The sequence below is a fragment of the Alligator sinensis genome, unplaced genomic scaffold, assembly GCF_000455745.1.
Source record: "Alligator sinensis unplaced genomic scaffold, ASM45574v1 scaffold542_1, whole genome shotgun sequence".
NCBI lineage: Eukaryota > Metazoa > Chordata > Crocodylia > Alligatoridae > Alligator > Alligator sinensis.
Window position 1 is genome coordinate 2597634 of NW_005841963.1, and position 17190 is coordinate 2614823.

General features: G+C 41.6%; 1 protein-coding gene across 18 annotated transcripts in view; it reads left to right on the forward strand.

The window, feature by feature from the left end:
* Positions 1 to 17190, forward strand: part of REPS1 (RALBP1 associated Eps domain containing 1) — a 101080-nt gene that overhangs the window by 70591 nt on the left and 13299 nt on the right. For 10 of the 18 annotated variants that reach the window (XR_003093299.1, XR_003093300.1, XM_025200315.1 and 7 more), the window contains 4 exons: positions 1858 to 1997; positions 9806 to 9886; positions 13094 to 13181; positions 16077 to 16178. Coding sequence is in view for 16 of the 18 variants with exons in the window: in XM_025200315.1 (XP_025056100.1) it covers positions 1858 to 1997; positions 9806 to 9886; positions 13094 to 13181; positions 16077 to 16178 (411 nt within the window). In the remaining 2 variants the exon portion in view is untranslated. The remainder of the gene's footprint in view (positions 1 to 1857; positions 1998 to 9805; positions 9887 to 13093; positions 13182 to 16076; positions 16179 to 17190) is intronic. The other 8 variants (XM_006020673.3, XM_006020674.3, XM_025200321.1 and 5 more) reach the window with 4 other exon arrangements.

Here is a 17190-nt window from a genome sequence, read left to right on the forward strand (position 1 = left end):
TTAGCTACTGATCAGCCCTGGCCCAAACACCACCTTTGCCCAGTTCTGTGCACTGGGATCCGGCACTTGATCTAGGGTGTGGGGCCTAGGGCTCTCCATGGGTATAGAAATTTTGGCACGGGGGGAGTGGTACCAGTGCTCTCCCACCACCAGACTTCCAGACCTGTGAGGAGCTCTGAGGGCTGAATGACACAGCACTGTGGGCTGCAGTTGGAGAAAAGAAGCAGATCTTGTCACTGCCCTTGCAAGGGGCTGGGGCCTAGCCTTGTTGCTGTTCTGCCACACCAGGAAGATCCTGCTGCCTCACCCAGACTGGGTGTTTTCAGGAGGTCTTGTTCTGTCACACAGTCAGCGAGCTCTGACCATTTAACTCTGAAACAGTTTTTTTTTTTTTCCCCTCCAAATTTTGCCTTCCAAAAACAAGTTTCATGTTTTATTTGGTGGCATACAGTAACAATAAATACATGTACCACCCCTGGAAATACTAGTATATTTCCACTAGTAGACTTCTTGCGTAGACACAGCAGCACTGGCAAAGTAAAACAAGATAGGCTGGTAAAAATGATCTTGATAATATAACATTTTTATACTAAATTTTCATGCTGACACAGTATATTGCTTAGGGATCACACCTCTTTACACACATGACTGGCATCATTATAACAAAAACTTATGTAGACCTGTATACAAAGAGTCATCTGTATGAAATCTTACCCTCTGTATTGTGGCTGAACCAGGGAGCTGTCTTGTGGTTCAAAGACGCATCATATATCATTTATATTTCAGTATCTTTATTTTCAGATTATAATTTGTATAGTACATTTTAATTTCAAAATTCACAATATCTGTTGCATTAAACCCATTCTGTTAAGATTGTTTCTGTTAATACTGCAAGCTAGGTTTGTTTTCAGCGAATACTGATACAAGTTAAGAAATGTAGCCTTTACCTACCTTATGAGAAATGAACTCCACATAAGAATTATAATGTCCTTTACCAAGTGACGCTTGCTTTCTTATGCCATATTTACTCACATACCATACAGCCCCCAAATAAGACATATGCCTTGTTTTGGGAAGGCAAAATGAAGAAGAAAAGTTTCTTCTAGATTCCTAACCGACTCAGCATGAGTGCACCGTGGTTGATTGTTCCCAGTTCAGTGTCACTCTTCCAAAAGCTGTTGCAAATTTAGCAGTAGCTGTAAGAGGGTGAAACACTCTAGCTATAGCTAGAGTGGATGATGCTGATGAATGGACTCTCAGGGTACCCAGAACAGTCCCTAGCGGCCATTCTGGAGCCCTCCTCTCTCCCTTCTGGCATGGAAATCAATTTCCTTGCTTAAAACGTTCATGGAAGGCTAATCTGGGAGAGTAAGGTGTGTATGGTGTACAAGTAAATACAGTATCATCAGGAAACCATTTTTACGTTTAAACTTACTCTGATGTTGCTGTGTGCTTAACAGTGTAATATTAAGAGAAACCCTAAAACTTAAGATCAAATAAGTTACAGCAGCTGATGCTTAATAAATCCATCTGAAAAAATATTAATTAATATTATTAATATTAATAGCATTTGTATTAAAATAATGTGTATTTTTATTTTTGTGATATTAAACAGAAGGCAGAGGCAAGATAACCTGATTCAAGGCCTAGTTTTTCAAGAGGATTCTGAGACAGTGTTATTTAATAGTTAAAGCCTGGGGTTCCAGAGTGAAAAACTCTTCAGAATTTTCTCTTGGCCATTATTTCTTGTTTACTTGGACAAGTCACCTACAGAGTGAAGGATAACTAAATATTCCATGAGGCATCAGCAGTTTGTCAAACAGCAAGATTAATGAAATACATTATTTTGGTTTATAGTGGTTCCTGTCGTTTCAGAAGTTGGGGATCAAGCTGGTGAGGTAGGTTACTCCAGCTCTCCAGCAGAAGCACCTCCAAGCAAGTCTCCATCAATGCCATCCCTAAACCAGACCTGGCCAGAACTGAATCAGAGCAGTGAGGTTAGCAAAAGCTTTCTTTTTATTTTAGAAGTATTTAATTGCCAACGTCCAGTAACTGAACTGTGTATCCATATTTCAAAATGTAAAGAATGAAAACTGCAAAGTAAATTCATTAGTCTTTCTCTAGAATTTCATCTATATTATGCAAGATTTATAATATTTTTAATAAACCACAGTTCACTAGAAATAGAGTGGAAATATGTTACCACTGAAGAATAATGGTGGCTATTACAGATTAATTTTTGAAATCAGAGCCAATTACTGACTAATCTTTGTTAATTGTTCTTATATTGTACATCACTTACACTCTGTTTTATCATCCAGTTAAATAGAAAAAATCTCCACTTAAGCCATATAAAATGTGTCTAAAATTGAAACCTACCAAAGGTAGGAATTTCTTATCGCAGCTGCGTTCTTTCATTTAAAAGCCCTTAAGCAAGAGTCTTTTGTCAAGATGAGTTTTAAACGTCCCTAGCTGACCTGCTCTCATAGATCTGACAATCGGCATAGGGCACGTGATGATATAAAACAGTTAAAATGATTTGAGCTAAAATGGCAAACATTTTAAACAATGCTAAATATTCTAAAGGCTATTGTAAATAGTTTCTATGTAACATATAAGTTCAGTGAGTCAGGAAAAAATGTGCTGTCTGTACAGTACCAAACACTCAGGGCTATGGACCATGGCCGGTGCTTATAGATTCTACCAAGATGTAAACAGGATATAGGATATAATTTTTCTTCATTTGGCACAGAAAAATATTGAAAATACTCATTATTGTATGAGACTACAATAAGATAAAAGATGGCTTAAATCTTTAAACTACTGTTAGCCTGTAAATTTTTTTGGCCTGTAGCAGGGCTGTGCAACCAGTGGTTCACATGCAGACTGCAAGGGATTAACTTGAGGCTCGCAGGCTCTTGTCTGGCCTCTGCTCTTCCCACTGTTCCTTTTGCTGCCATGCCGTCTCCCCCTCATCCAGTTTCTGCTTCCTGACCTGCCCCTGAGGGTAGGGCAGCACAGCCTGCACAGCCCACACAGCCTGGCCTCTCCCCCTTCCTCAGCTTGTGAGGGAGGAAAGGAGAAGAGCTGTGCAGCATGTGGCCCCCGGTTGCTCAGAAGTTGGACAATCCTGGCATATAGGAAATGTTAAAATTGAAATGTTTACGAAGTGTGATAGCATAAAAGAAATGCAGCCCTGCAGAAGTTTAGCCTCATAAGTACAAAGCAGTAGGATGTTAAAGCAGTCTTAATCAGTTAGTTAGTTGTGCAGTCTGCATTCACGCAAGCATGGGTGTCTGGTGCCTCTTGAGTCAGGGGGGGGATGTGCCCCCCCCCCCCCCCAGGTGGCTGATCCCACTGGCCTGGAGAGGTGGGGAGGGTCCCCAACGGCCAATTACACAGCCAATTTCACTCAGTGTAAAAGCGGCTGCACCGCTTCTGGAACTCGTGCAGCCACTTCTGCTGGTGGCCCCGCTCCCCAGCCAGCACTTGCAGGGGGGACACTGGTGCTCCCGCCTGCCCCACTGCCCGCTGACTAAACAGGGGTCGTGGCTGGATAGGGGGTGCACCAGTGCTCTCGGGGTGCACGTGCACCCCTGTGTACCGTCTATGCATTGCCCCTGCACGCAGGGTAGAGTAATGAGATTTCTACACAGTTTCTATACAACACTGTTTCTGTGGGAGAGAGAGGACCCCATGCATGATAATCCTGCAGACATTTAAAACAAAAAAACTGCACTTTAAAATCCACACATCCCTGCACCGAACCCAGCGCATGACCAGAAGAGGCAGTGCGTTAGGTGGACCTGGCTTGCCTGACATCTATATAAATCGAGTACTTTAGTGGGGCTTTTGGCGCTTTTATCTAATAGTTGATTGAATCAGCTTGAGATAAAAGTGCCAAAAAGCCCTGCCGAAGCACCCAAACTATACAGACACTGCAGAGCCAAGTCAAAATAACGTTTTGCTACTTCCAGTAAAGTGTGGGGGGGTTTTTGTTGGTGGGGGGGTGGGGGTTAACATCTGCAAGCAGCTGCAGTCTCAATTTGCCTAGGGTATAGAACTGTCTATTAGTCTTTATTCAAGCCTAGGGGGTGAGAGGGGGTCTTCTTCAGTCTGTGTCATTCCTTTCCCCCTCCCCCACCTCCCTTGCTTCTGAGATGTTTGCCCCACAGCTTGATGTTTTGAAAAATCTGAAATCTTTTCTGAGTGCTTAGGTATTTCTGAAAGGTACTAGGTGGCAGAAAGGTAGTATGTCACTATTTCTGGACCACAGCAACAGATAAATTTGCTCTGTCCCACAGATCATTCCTTTGTTTTCACTATGTAGCAGAAAAGGAGTATTGTCACAGACTGCCAGTTGCAGCTAAAGCCGTATGATTGGTTATTGGGTCAGACTTTCTCTTAGTGAAAACCGTGAATTTATTCCTCTCATATAAACAAGACAGTAGCAATCTTCTACTGTGGCATGAAAAGATTATTGACAGATAATGCTTTATCTGTCCACTCGGGAAAGGAGGCTTACATATACCATTCAGTCTAGGAATTTAGGAGATACAAAAGTTTGATCTGAATTGCTGTACTGGCACAAAGAAATATGATTCTCAGCTCAGAGTGTAAATGAAACTGTTTATACCACTGCAAAAGGTGGGGATGCTTTCCATGGCTCAGTTGAATTTGCTGTTAACTAACTTTCTGTATGCTTTCTACCATGATGAATGGAAGCTAAACCACAATAATTTATGACTTGCATTTCATTTGCATAAATTACTGTGGTTTAATTTCACTTAATGCAAGATAGTATTGGACAGATAATACAGTTACAGTAGATCAGTTGGTGCATGCTCAAGAATAGTATGTCCTTTTTCCTTCAAAATGGTACAGTTGTTTCCTCGATCCTCTACATATGTATCCTCAGTTACCTTTGGCCAGAGCCTGTGACATGAGGTATGGATTCTGTTTTACTGTCCCAACTAGGAAATTTATTCCATTCAAAATTAAAAGCCTTTTCTGTAACAGCTTAGTTCCTGAAATCTTAATGCTTTTTTTTAAAGGTGACTTTTAGAGCTTCCCTGGCCTTAAACACTATTTATAGGAGAAATTTCAAGTAGAAAAAGCAAGCTTTGCAGCTATTGCAAAATGGCCCTATGAACAGTTCTGGAGTATGTTTTAGTAGAGTTCCAACTAAGTTCATTTAACTGCTTTTTTGGCTGTCATGAACTAATCTTGGGTGGACCAATTGAAAGACCTTTTTGAGACCCCTTTGTCACAGGGTACCATCTCCAGGGGTGACCATAAAGCCCCTGGAGACCAAAAAAATTTACTTTTTACCTGGCTTTGTAGGCAGTCTGCCCTCCTTTCCTGCCACGTCTCAGTGTTAATTGCCATTAAAATATGGGAGGCTACCTTGGTCTTAATCGAATGACCACCAACTGTCTGTGGTCCAAGACACACAGGCTAATAGTGTGGCTCTGTTTTGCCCCTACACCATGCCCCAAGCCTTCCAGATGTTATCCTCATTGATGTTCTCTCATTACACACACAACGCCTCTCTGAGCCTCAGTCCTTTTGGTCTTTTCCTCAGCCCCTTTCTGGGCCCTCAGCCCCCTTTGGTCTCGCTTAACCACTCTGTGGGCTTCCAGAGCCCTTGGTCTACCACTCAGCCCCTCTCTGGGTTGCCAGGCCACTTGGTCTCTCATCCGACCCCTCGGCCCTCAGACCCTTCATTTCTTACTCAACCCCTCCCTGGGCTGTCAGGCCCCACAGTTTCTCACCTGGTCCCTCTCTGGACTACCAGACCACTTTGGTCTTTCCCTGGACCCTTCTGGTCCCACACTTTTCCTGGCCCCTTGCTGGCCCTCCTGGTCCCATGCTTGCTCTAGGCTCCAGCTCTCTGCTGGGCCCACACTCAGCCTCAGGCTCCTGTTCTTCCTGCTGGGCCCACACTCAGCCTCAGGCTCCTGTCTTCCCTGCTGGGCCCATTCTTAGCTTCAGGGCTCCTGTTCTCACTTTCTTCTTCAGACCCTCCCCAACTCAGATGGCACCACCACTGTCATACTGGACTGCAGTCTCCTTGATCCCCTTCCTCTCAGGCTGTAGCCACACATGGACCTTTTGACCTATCCATTCCAAGGCCCTGGTCCTGCCTCGGGCCAGTTGAGATCTCCAGGCTCTGGCAGTCTCTGCAGTGGTCTCTTCTTGACCTTTTGTTGGGCCCTAGCTCTGCACGACCCAGTTGAAATTCCATAGGTCAATCCCTAGCTGCCAACTCTCACTCGCCCATGGATCCACTTGCTCTACTAACAACGTGCCCCTTCTGTAGGCTCAAGCCTTCTTAGGCCTTCTCCTGAGCTCCAATCCACCCCTCACTGTAGCCCTAGACCTGTGGGCTCTCCAGCCCTCCTGCTGTGTGCCCTCTACCCAGCCTCCTCTCAGGCCCTAGGACTACTAGAAACCTCCTTTCTGTGCTTCTCTCTCAGGGTGTGCTCCCGTGGCCTTCCCCTGCCAAGGGGTGACCCACAAGGCAGTGGGGGCTGGGCTTTTCGAGCACCCCATACTCAACCTTCCCTGGGGTTTGCCACCAGTGGCACTTTCAGAAGGCTACTCCACCACAAGCAGCCCCACCACTGACCACAAACCTCAGTAGGGAGCAGTTTTTGATCATACTTGGGGCCCATGTCCAGGCTATCGTGTTCTGGCAGTCTTCACCCCTCCTGGGTTACGGGCTCCTTCCAGCCCCATTCCTTACCCTTCTAGGGCTATAGGCCTCCTGACCCCAACTCAGCCCCTGGTCTGTTCAGGATCATCTTCATTCCTTCTCTGGGCCCTGGACCCCTTATCAGGTCCCACATACTTGGCTCCTCTCTCTGGGCTCACCTGGACCCCGCAATAGTTTCTATGCTTTCAACCCTTCTCTCTGGCTTCAGACCCCTCCTTGGGTCCCCAGGATACTCCTCCATCCCTATACAGGCAGTCCTCGGACTTGCAACACAATTGGTTCCTGAGAACCATGTCTTAAGTCAAAATGTGGTAACTCAGAACCAATTATTTCATAAGAAACATGTTATAAATGGGGGATTGATTCCTGAACCAAGGCCGAATACCCTATTTTCACCAACAGTACCCCAGAACTTTGTAATTGATCAATTATAGATGAGTAATATAGCTACATTAATGTATTTATATTGTAAATAGCAGTCATTGATTTGGAAGGACTTCTTTGAGGTGACTTTGCTGGACTTTTTGAAAGGCTCTTGGTTTGTCTTTTTGAAGTGCTCTTGGCTGGAGTCTTCTCAGAAGTCTTGGCTGAAGGTTTTTTTGGAGTCTTGTCTGCTTTCTTAAAGAAAGTGTCCAAGGAAGTTTGGACAGATGTTCTCCAGGGAGATGAGCGATGCAGCGAACTTGTTTGCTGGCGTGGCGTTGCATCGGGCCAAGCGTTGTAAAGTTGACACTGATGTCATAAAATTGAAACGGTGTCAATTCATAAATGTTGTAACTCAAAACGTTTTAAGTCGAGGACTGCCTGTAGTTCATTCTCAAACTTGCAATGTTGACCTTCGTTGGTGTTACCCTCCATGCTGACCTTCTGGACCTGCAGCCTTCCTGCTGAAATGGTGTTGTTCTTTCAGCAGGCTCCAAGATCTTACTGCCAGTTTTGCTCAGGGCCTGGACTTGTATCTGCCTTAAATCTAGTCCTCCTCCTGGGTCAGATGACCCCATACTCAGGTCTGGCCCCACCTGCAGACAGCTGCTTCTCCCCTTAAAGGCAGGCACCTTATGCAGCCTGCCACCCCCTTATTGAACATTATCTAGGAGCACATGAGAGTTCCTTTCCAAGCTGGTTGGTAATTGTGAGCTCAGGTTTCTTACAAGAAGTAACATTTTTTAATGATAATGAGTATAGATCGTAGAGCAAACTTTAAAAGTTCCAAGGGCGCACCATCTAGAAAAATTCATAAAATGGTAGGCTCACAATTCTCTTTAAGTAAATGACAGAGTTCTTATTGAGTCTGTTTATAGTGTCAACATTTGTTCCATGCCTATATTTCCAGATCTTTGGCCTTAAAAATTGCTTTAAGTGGAATAAAACTCTTAAAGTAGATCCAATATGAGATATACAATCCAACAACTATTTTATATTTATATGTAGTCCTATAGTGATGATACTGTCAAAGAAATAAGCATCAAACCACAAGTTATGTTGACTTTGAGCATTATTCCAATGTGGGGCAGGAAGCATTTGCTTTCCTCCTACTGGTGATAAAAATAAACTGAGCTTGTGGAGTCCTGCTTGTATCTCACTAGGAACATGAGGCCCAGAAAGACACCTTTTTGTAGTACACCTCTAAGAAGTAGAACTATACATAATCTATCACATTAGGGTTTGTTGCACAAGTATATAGAAAGAGTTCTTATGAGTATTTTAGATATACACTGTGTAAGAGAAAGCAACTATGATTTAGCTATATCGCAGCTGCTTTTGAATTTTAATTTCTTGTAAAACATCAGCTGAATATTCTCATCTAAAATTTGGAGTATAAGGATTTATCTGACTGGGAGCTATTCTGGAACTCCTCTGCCAGAGTTGGAGCACCTTGGCCTTGTTAGCTTAACTACTTCCAAAGTAGGTTAAATGAAAACAAAACACTCTTGTTCTGGAATGAGTGCATGTGGAGCTGCCCTTGGAGTAGCTGTTCCCAGACAAGCTCCTTGTGTATAAGAGCCTTTAGAAAATAGCTCAACATAAAAAGAATGTATGAGGACAGTTTGGCTTAACTCCTTACATATTATTTTCCTTTCTGGAAATATTAATAGTGATTTTTTTTATAGCATGTTTGATTTTATGACTGATACTAACACTCTGTCCCTGTGGCAGGTCCTCTCAGCACTAAAATCCTTCATTCCCAAAGTTTTCTGAACTAGTGTTTTAAAATGAAGTCTGACTAATATTTACTTAGCATTCTACTAATTGCAAGAGGCAAAACACATTCAACATGCCTCTTTGAAGAGTCAGCTAGTCTTCAGATTCCATATCTTTATATATTTTGATTCTTAATTGCTTCAGTTGTGGCTGTAGCTTGTTTTTCAAGCATGAGGACTCTGTTTGGCAATTATGTATTGTATGTAGCATGGCTTGTATCTTGTACAGCTGATCAGAGACATTGATTTGCTGTTGAGTGAAAAAAGCAGATACGTTTGAACTTAATAATTCTTTGCATTGTTTAAAAGATAATTTTTCAAGACTTGTTAAAATGCTCTCATGCATAAGAGAATCATTTCTCAGAGGTTGCACTGGCAAGTTGAACTGGCTGGGTTTAATCAGAGTACTCTGTGCTTAATGTTACATTTTACATCTGTCTTTTCAGGGGAATCATGTTTACTAAATGTTGTAAATAAAACACTTGTTTTTGCCACTTGTATAAAGCATGATAAACACATGCATCGATACATATTATGGACAATGCCAAGATATGGCACCACTTGCCTTTTTACACCATTTAATGTTTTAACCATTCTCCGATTCTCATAGATTTCTCAAATAAAGTTTCTGAGTAGTGTGCATACCTACATTTTCAGTATAGCACGTGCACACATGATCAGAACTTCTGAAAAGGTTAATAATCTTGGTTGCGTATCTGTCAGGCTTGAAATTGTGAAATATTCCTTTGTTTGTTATTTTTTTTCCAAGCGAACTCCATGATACAAACCCCAGTGCAACCTCTTAACAACTATGCTTAATCTTCTCTAGTGATCTTTTACTCCATCTTTCTCATCATGCTGACTTGTCTCTCCTCTGTCTGTTCAGCAGTGGGAGACATTTAGTGAACGCTCTTCAAGCTCACAAACTCTGACCCAATTTGATTCTAACATTGCACCAGCTGATCCTGTAAGTCAATCACTTAGCTTGCTTGTTTGAAATTAATTTTATTAACACTTATTTTTCCATACATTGTTTTTAGCTATTATGCATGATTCTGTGGACTGCTTGGTTGGAAATGGTGGCAGGCTTATTAATTTTGTCTGCTTGTGTTAAGAAGATGAATTTCTTATTTCCTTTAATTTTTAATATCTGAGTACAGGGGATGTTTTTCTCAATTGTGACATGATGCAGTGCTCCTGTCAAATCTGTAAAGGAGCATTTTGCAACATGATTATTACATTTCATTTAAAACTGTTTGAGTATCTGCATTATATAAAGCATGGGACCCTTAGCTTATATCTATTCAAGTCTATTGCAGGTTGTATGCGCACACAATTGTAAAACTGACCATCCCAGTTTATATGAACTACTTTATCAAACTTTATGTTCCTGTTACATTCCAAAATTGACATGGTAGTTCATATTTATGAGATTGCCATCACGTTATTCTAGAAATAGTATTTTTGAGTACTTTTGAAGTACAACTATACTAGCAATAGCATTAGACTGTAAAGAAGTGCTGTGAATAGCAATTATGTAGTTAAACACTGCCAGGTTTGCTTTACTTAGAGCCTGCAGGACCTGTTGAAGCAACTTTAAATACTTTAAAAATGTGTTGTCGTTTCTTTTATAGATTTAATTTGTAGCAAATTAAAATTATCTAAATTCATCTATAGCAGTGGTTCTCAAACTCTGACAGATTGTGCCCCGCTAATTTTAAAACAATACAACCTTAAGTGCCACCAGCAAATTTTTGTCATATAAAGTCTTTATAATGAATCTGTTAACGTGTACGACTGACAGGTTGTCTGCGTAACACTGGTGGTACCTGTACCACAGATTGGGAACCGTTGATCTACAAGCAGCCCCTGCTTAGCACAATTAATTGGTTCCTGAAAAACAAAGCATTAAATGGAATAATGTTAAGTGTAACTGATTTTTCCCATAAGAATGCCTGTGAGCGTTAAAACGAAACTCGCTGAGCGCTAAGTGGAATCGGGTATCAATGTAAAACGAGCATTATACCAAAATAATGCTAAGCGAAATAGCAGTAAGCAGGGGTTGTCTTTATTACATAAGGTAGCTATAATACATCTTAGTATAAAATATAAGATATGGCACTTCATAATTCATCTTAATCAATAAGATGTATACATACATACAGAATTATACATTTTACTTTGTTAAATGTATTTAATGTCAAAGAATCTTGCATATTAAATAACTAATTGAAAAAATTGCAGCCTTGTGAGGTCTCTTTGGGCAATTTTACATGTGCTCTGGGGGTGGGAAGGGGCGGCGCTTTAATTTGGAGCAGTTCTGAGAGCTGCCGTAGTTAAAGCACCACAGTGTCTGATGCATGAAAGTACCCCTGCTTCAAAATACCGGTGGAGGCACTTGAATAAAAGCTTATCAAACAAGCTTTAGTTCAAGCGCCCCCACCACCATTTTGAAGCATGGGGACGCTGATACGTGAGATGCAGGAGGCTGCTGGAGTGCAGTAATTACTACACTTCAGCAGACTATTAATCGAGTTTGCTCCAATGCTCTATAATTACAGCACGTCAGAGCAGCCTCCGCGCTCGTGTACAGGCACCCTGTATTCAGAGTAAACAACATTTGATTGATATTTGTATTACAACAGTACCTCTAGATCCCAGATAGAATTGGGTCTTTTGTACCAGGTACTACATAACTCATTTTACTCAAGAGGATGTGGGGTGGGGGTAGACAGTGGTCTACACACATCTATCAAATGCATTGAAAAAAGCCAAGTTAAACTGTCTATACTCTTCAGGGTAAACACACATCCCTTTTCTATTTATGTACTTATTCTTCATTCTTCAGTTGAAATATATTAATGGAACATATTATATGCAGCTAATTGCATCTCATGAAAGTACATTGATTTATAGCTCTTAATTTATGACCATGAAATGCATCCATTTTTTTTGTAGCATGTAGGCAAGGAAATTATATATATATAATTTCCTTGCCTACATGCTACAAAAAAAAAAAAATATATATATATATATATATATATACACACACACACACACACACACACATTTTTCTTTCCCAAAATAATGTTGATGTCAGTTCTCTGTGACTGTAAAAATATTTTTCCTTGTTTTTGTTTTTGAATATTGGAGGATCATTTTTTGAAAGTCTTTTACCTAATGATCAGAAAGTCTAAAATAAGTTTAAAGCGTTCATGCCTAAAACCTTTGACTACATTTACTATATACAGTATCAATTAATTTGGGAAGTTTTAGAAAATACTGATATAAATGTACCTGGGCTTATAAAAATGGACTAATTAAACAGTTTAAATCATGTTAAGCAGTTTCCAAGAGCAGTTAAAAAAAAAATTAAAATGATAATCTGCCCTCCATATGTATATCTATTTGCCACGGCTCTCAGTAGTGACATTGTGAACACTACTTATATGGTGCAGATTTTGTTTTTGAAGGGGTCAGGAAGAATATGAGCAGAGGATCTGATAGTTTTCTATAAGGCCATAGATACAATTGTGACACAATCTGGTGCCCAGTACTTTTTCAGACTTCATACCTGACAACAGTCGCTTGAAGTATATGTTGTAAAACCTCCGAAGTATAAGCTTACTCTTTGGAGTAGACTTTCTGGTGGAGAAAGCTCATTAAATTTCTAAAGCGATACTATTTTAAATCTTTAAAACTTCAGAAATCTAGAGCACATTGACACTTCCATGAAATGTTTCTGATATTAAGGAAAAATGCACCATCTGTTTGTGGGCTGCATTTTAATGTGTTTATGAACCACCCTTACCATTCATGAATATATCATATGCTTTGGGCAACAGCAGTGTTTATTTTTACAGAAATTAAAAACAGGAAAGTTGGGTATATAACTATATTTGAAGGAATTTGGTAGCTAGAAACAGTATATTCTGCAAGCAGTGGATCTGTGCATAATATTTTACTGCATATAGCTAAATATATTTGTAACGGACATGTTATTCTGAGACTGGTTGACTGTTGTCCACCATCATAGAATGTGAGTTCTTGGGGACACTGGAGAAAAGTTTACATATGAATGTAGGCCTAGCAAAATATGTTGTAGGCAGTTAACAAACCTTTGGAGAATCACTAAAAAAATTAATTAAAATTACTTCCTCCTTCCCCTCTTTAGGATACTGCTATTGTTCACCCAGTTCCCATACGGATGACTCCAAGCAAAATCCACATGCAGGAAATGGAACTTAAAAGAACTGGAAGTGGTAAGTTACTTTCTAGTCTGATTATGAAAGCAGCTATTACACTTATATAAAACTAACAGGATACTGCTTCAGAGTCTGTTTCTCTATAAAAATTGTGACTCTTTTTCTTGAAATTAGACAAAAGTATCTGGTATTCCAACCATCATAAGCTATTCCAGGTGGTAGAGAACTTTGTGCGTTAGAGAAGCATTCAGATGCACACTGAGGTAGAGAAATAACTTTTTGTTCAGAAGACGTCTTCGTCTTGGGGACAAGGGTGTTTGGAATAGTTTGGAAAGGTCTTCATGGAGGCTTGGTTAGAGAGGGGAGAACTTTTTCCAGATTCACTTGTTGCATTCTGGAGGTGCTTGGGGAGGTTTGAAAGAGAACTCTAGTAACGTTCAATGACCTTTTTCATTAGCAAAACCTAGTGGGGGAGACATTTAGTCAGCTAGGTTCCCTTTACACATTACATGTATCATGCAATTACAAGGTTAATTGCACAATTCATTTAGACTGGCTACATGTGGAAATTAACTATCACGTCTTATAAGGTCCAACCAGCTATAAAGTTATTGCTGCAAAATGTGTAATAATATAATAACTATAGCTTTATAGTATAATAACCAGCTTTAATTTGCATGTGGAGCACAGCTGTGCCCCCTGCCACTGGGAACCCAGTCAGCTGATGGGGCTCCCATCCACTGAAGTGGATCATGTACTGTGACAGCTGGAACTACCACAACTGAGGAGACTCCCAACCCTGGCACCATCCCACAGGCTGCAGCAGCTGGGAGTCCTGTCAGCTGATGAGTCGCCCATTTGCACAGTGGGGAAATGGTACAAGAGGACCCTGGAGTCGTAATCCTGGTGCTCCCTCTACACTTGCAATAAAATGCAATTAGGATCTGATGCTGGATCTCACAGTCAGACTTCCTACCATGTGATTATGTGGATCACCCAGTAGATACTATCCTATCACACCTTTACCTCAGTGTCTATAGGGGCCCTTACTATCATATATTATCAGTTCTCCCACTTGAAAACTGCTAGCCTTTCTTGAATGGTTGCTAAGCCTTTCTCAAGAATCTCATTACTGCATAGCCCCTAACTTTCCCTGTTCAGAGAAGAATACTATAGCGTGCAGATTTTATGGAGATTTTTGGACAGCAGCAGGAGCCAAGAGCATGTCCCACTTGTAGCTGACTGGAATCCGAAAAGGATTTTTTAGGGCCTTGGATGGACATAACACTTGAAACATTTCAGATGCGTTTGGGTGAGCCTTCTGAAGTTCTCCAGAAATGGCCAAAGCTTTTGAAAATAATCATGAACAAAGAGCAACTATTTGGAAGCATTTTTAAAGCTGTTCATCTGCTCTCCCTTCCTCCTCCCTCCCCCAAGGAGGAGGGTAGAAAGTGAAGCCTCAGAACTGAGGGGCCCTGTATTGTACCCTCTGCCTGGAGAGCATGCCACTGCACGCTCTTGTGACAGTTTTGAAGCATTCCAGAATGGGGACTGTACTCTGTCTGCAGCTGATGCACTGCAGTTCTGAAGCACTTCACCTCAGTCTTCAGAGGCAAGGTCAGCTCCCAGACTCCTTCACTGGGCAACACAGTTTGGGGAGGAGGTGAGCAGCCCTCAGCACTGAAAGAACATGTTAGAGACTGCTTAGAAAAGCTGGACATGTAAAGGTCCATGGGGCCAGATGGGATGCACCCGAGGGTGCTGAGGGAGTTGCCTGATGTGACTGCAGAGCCATTGGCCATCATCTTTGAAAACTCGTGTTGATCAGGAGAGGTCCCAGATGATTGGAAAAGGGCAAACATAGTGCCCAATATTTAAGAAAAGGAAAAAGGAGGATCCAGGGAACTACAGACCAGTCAGCCTCACCTCAGTCCCTGGAAAAATCATGGAACAGATCCTCAAGGAATCAATTTCTAAGCACTTGGAAGAGAAAAAAAGTGATTAGGAGCAGTCAACATGGCTTCACCAGGGGCCAGTCATGCCTGACCAACCTGATTGCCTTCTCTGATGAGATGACTGGCTCTGCATACAGGGAGACGAGTGGATGTGATGTACCTTGATTTTTACCAAGGGTTTTGATATGGTCTCCCACAGTGTTCTCGCAGACAAGCTAAGGAAGTACAGTCTGGATGAATGGACTGCTTACATGGATAGAAAAGTGGCTGGAGCATTGGGCTCAGAGTAGTAATCAATGGCTTGATGGCAGGGGCGTAACCCTGCACTGCTGCCGCACACACAGGGCACATGTCACTAGGGCAGCACAGAGCTTGCAGCGGCAAGCAGCTTTCCTGTGTGGCCCTGCTGTGCCCTTTCAGAGGGCAGAGAACACTAGTGAGCAGCCCACCTCTGCCCCGCACACAATGTTGGGGGCACAAGTTCCCCTCCGCCCCCTGGGAGTGCATGCATCAGCAGGGAGCCTGTCTGTGTTTCCCCTCCCCCCCCCGACGAGCTGCCCATGGCCCTGTTCCACTCCACCAGGGCCCTGTGGCCATGCATTGTAGCCCTGGGCCCCATGCACCCCCCGGCTGGGCAGCAGCCCCAGCCCTGACCAACTCCCTCCCTTCCTATGGGAGCCTCAATTCTCTTCCCCCCCACACTTACCTGTGGGAGCTGCTCTCCAGGCTGTGTGGCAGCCATGTGCATATACATGCACATGGTGCCCCCTGCTTGACCACCCTCCTCCCGGTCCCTCCCAGCCCCTTGCAGGCTTGAACTCTGCCAGCCTACAGAGAGCTCTTTGTAGAACTGGAAATCCATGGGTTTCTCTGCTAACATGAGAAATCCGTGGTTTCCTCTGGTGAAGGGGGAAATACATGTTTTTCTCTTTTTTTTTCTGTGGGAAGCAGAAAACCCTGATCTCTGTTAATCATGCAACTATATTTTTCCATCTAGATCATACTAATCCTACTAGTCCACTACTTGTGAAACCAGCCGACCTCTCCGAAGAAAATAAAATAAGTTCGTCTGTAAAATTTGTACCTGGAAATACAGTTGGTAAGTGTCCAAGCACTTTTTTATTTTTTTTTTATTATTTTTTTTTTTTTATGTTTACAAATGACAGCTTGAATCATTGTACAGAATGGAAAATAGCTTTTCAGTGTTGGTTTTCCAAATTTCTTAAAGTAAGTGTCGGATTATCTTGAATTAGCAACTGTCATTATTTTAGGAAAATCTCAGGAGCTATATCCCAAGGGAAGAGTGGCATGCTGCCACTGGCTTCATTCAAGCTGTGGCATTTTGTCACTTGAGGATCTGACTCCCCTATCTGCTAAAAAAAAAAATTATTTTTTAATTGTTCACTGTCTTATTTATCAACAGACCATTTTTGGCTACCAAGATTAATCCCAGAAATATGAGCAGGCTGCAGCATTCTTTATCCAAGGCAGGATTGACTTGAAGTAGCATTTGATTCTATTCTGTCACAAAACTGATAGTTTTTCAAAGGAAATAATTTATTAGACAACTGGTATATACAGAATTTTGACTGTAATTGTTAATGTTGCAGTTCCTTGAAAAATCAGATAAGGCAATATACTATAGTTCCAATAGTACTGGTACAATTGTATTGTCAGTTATTTGCCCAATGTGTTTGGCTTTTTGTATTTTTTGCTTTTAAAATATACTGCATTATTTGGATTTGATTAGTCTTTTTGTGGTAAGTAATTATACATACAAGTCACAAATAAGGCATCAGTCTGAATATCTAGTCTCTAGCTTTTACTCCTGAATTTGATTTCCATCCACGTCTTTCATCATATTGTGAACTTCCCTTCAATAAAGATCCATATCTGATTAATTTGTTCCCTTAGATTCCATACCATGAGTATGGAGACAGAACTGTTGGAGTTCCCCCATACTGCTTTTATTGGTAGAACTGAACAGTAATGTAAGGCAGCCAAGGATCTTTCTGGCAGTAGCCTTTTCCTTACTTTTGAACTCAATTTCAGTGGTATTGTTTTCTTTCATGGTCATTTCATTTCTTTTCTGGTCTCTTTTCTCTAACTCT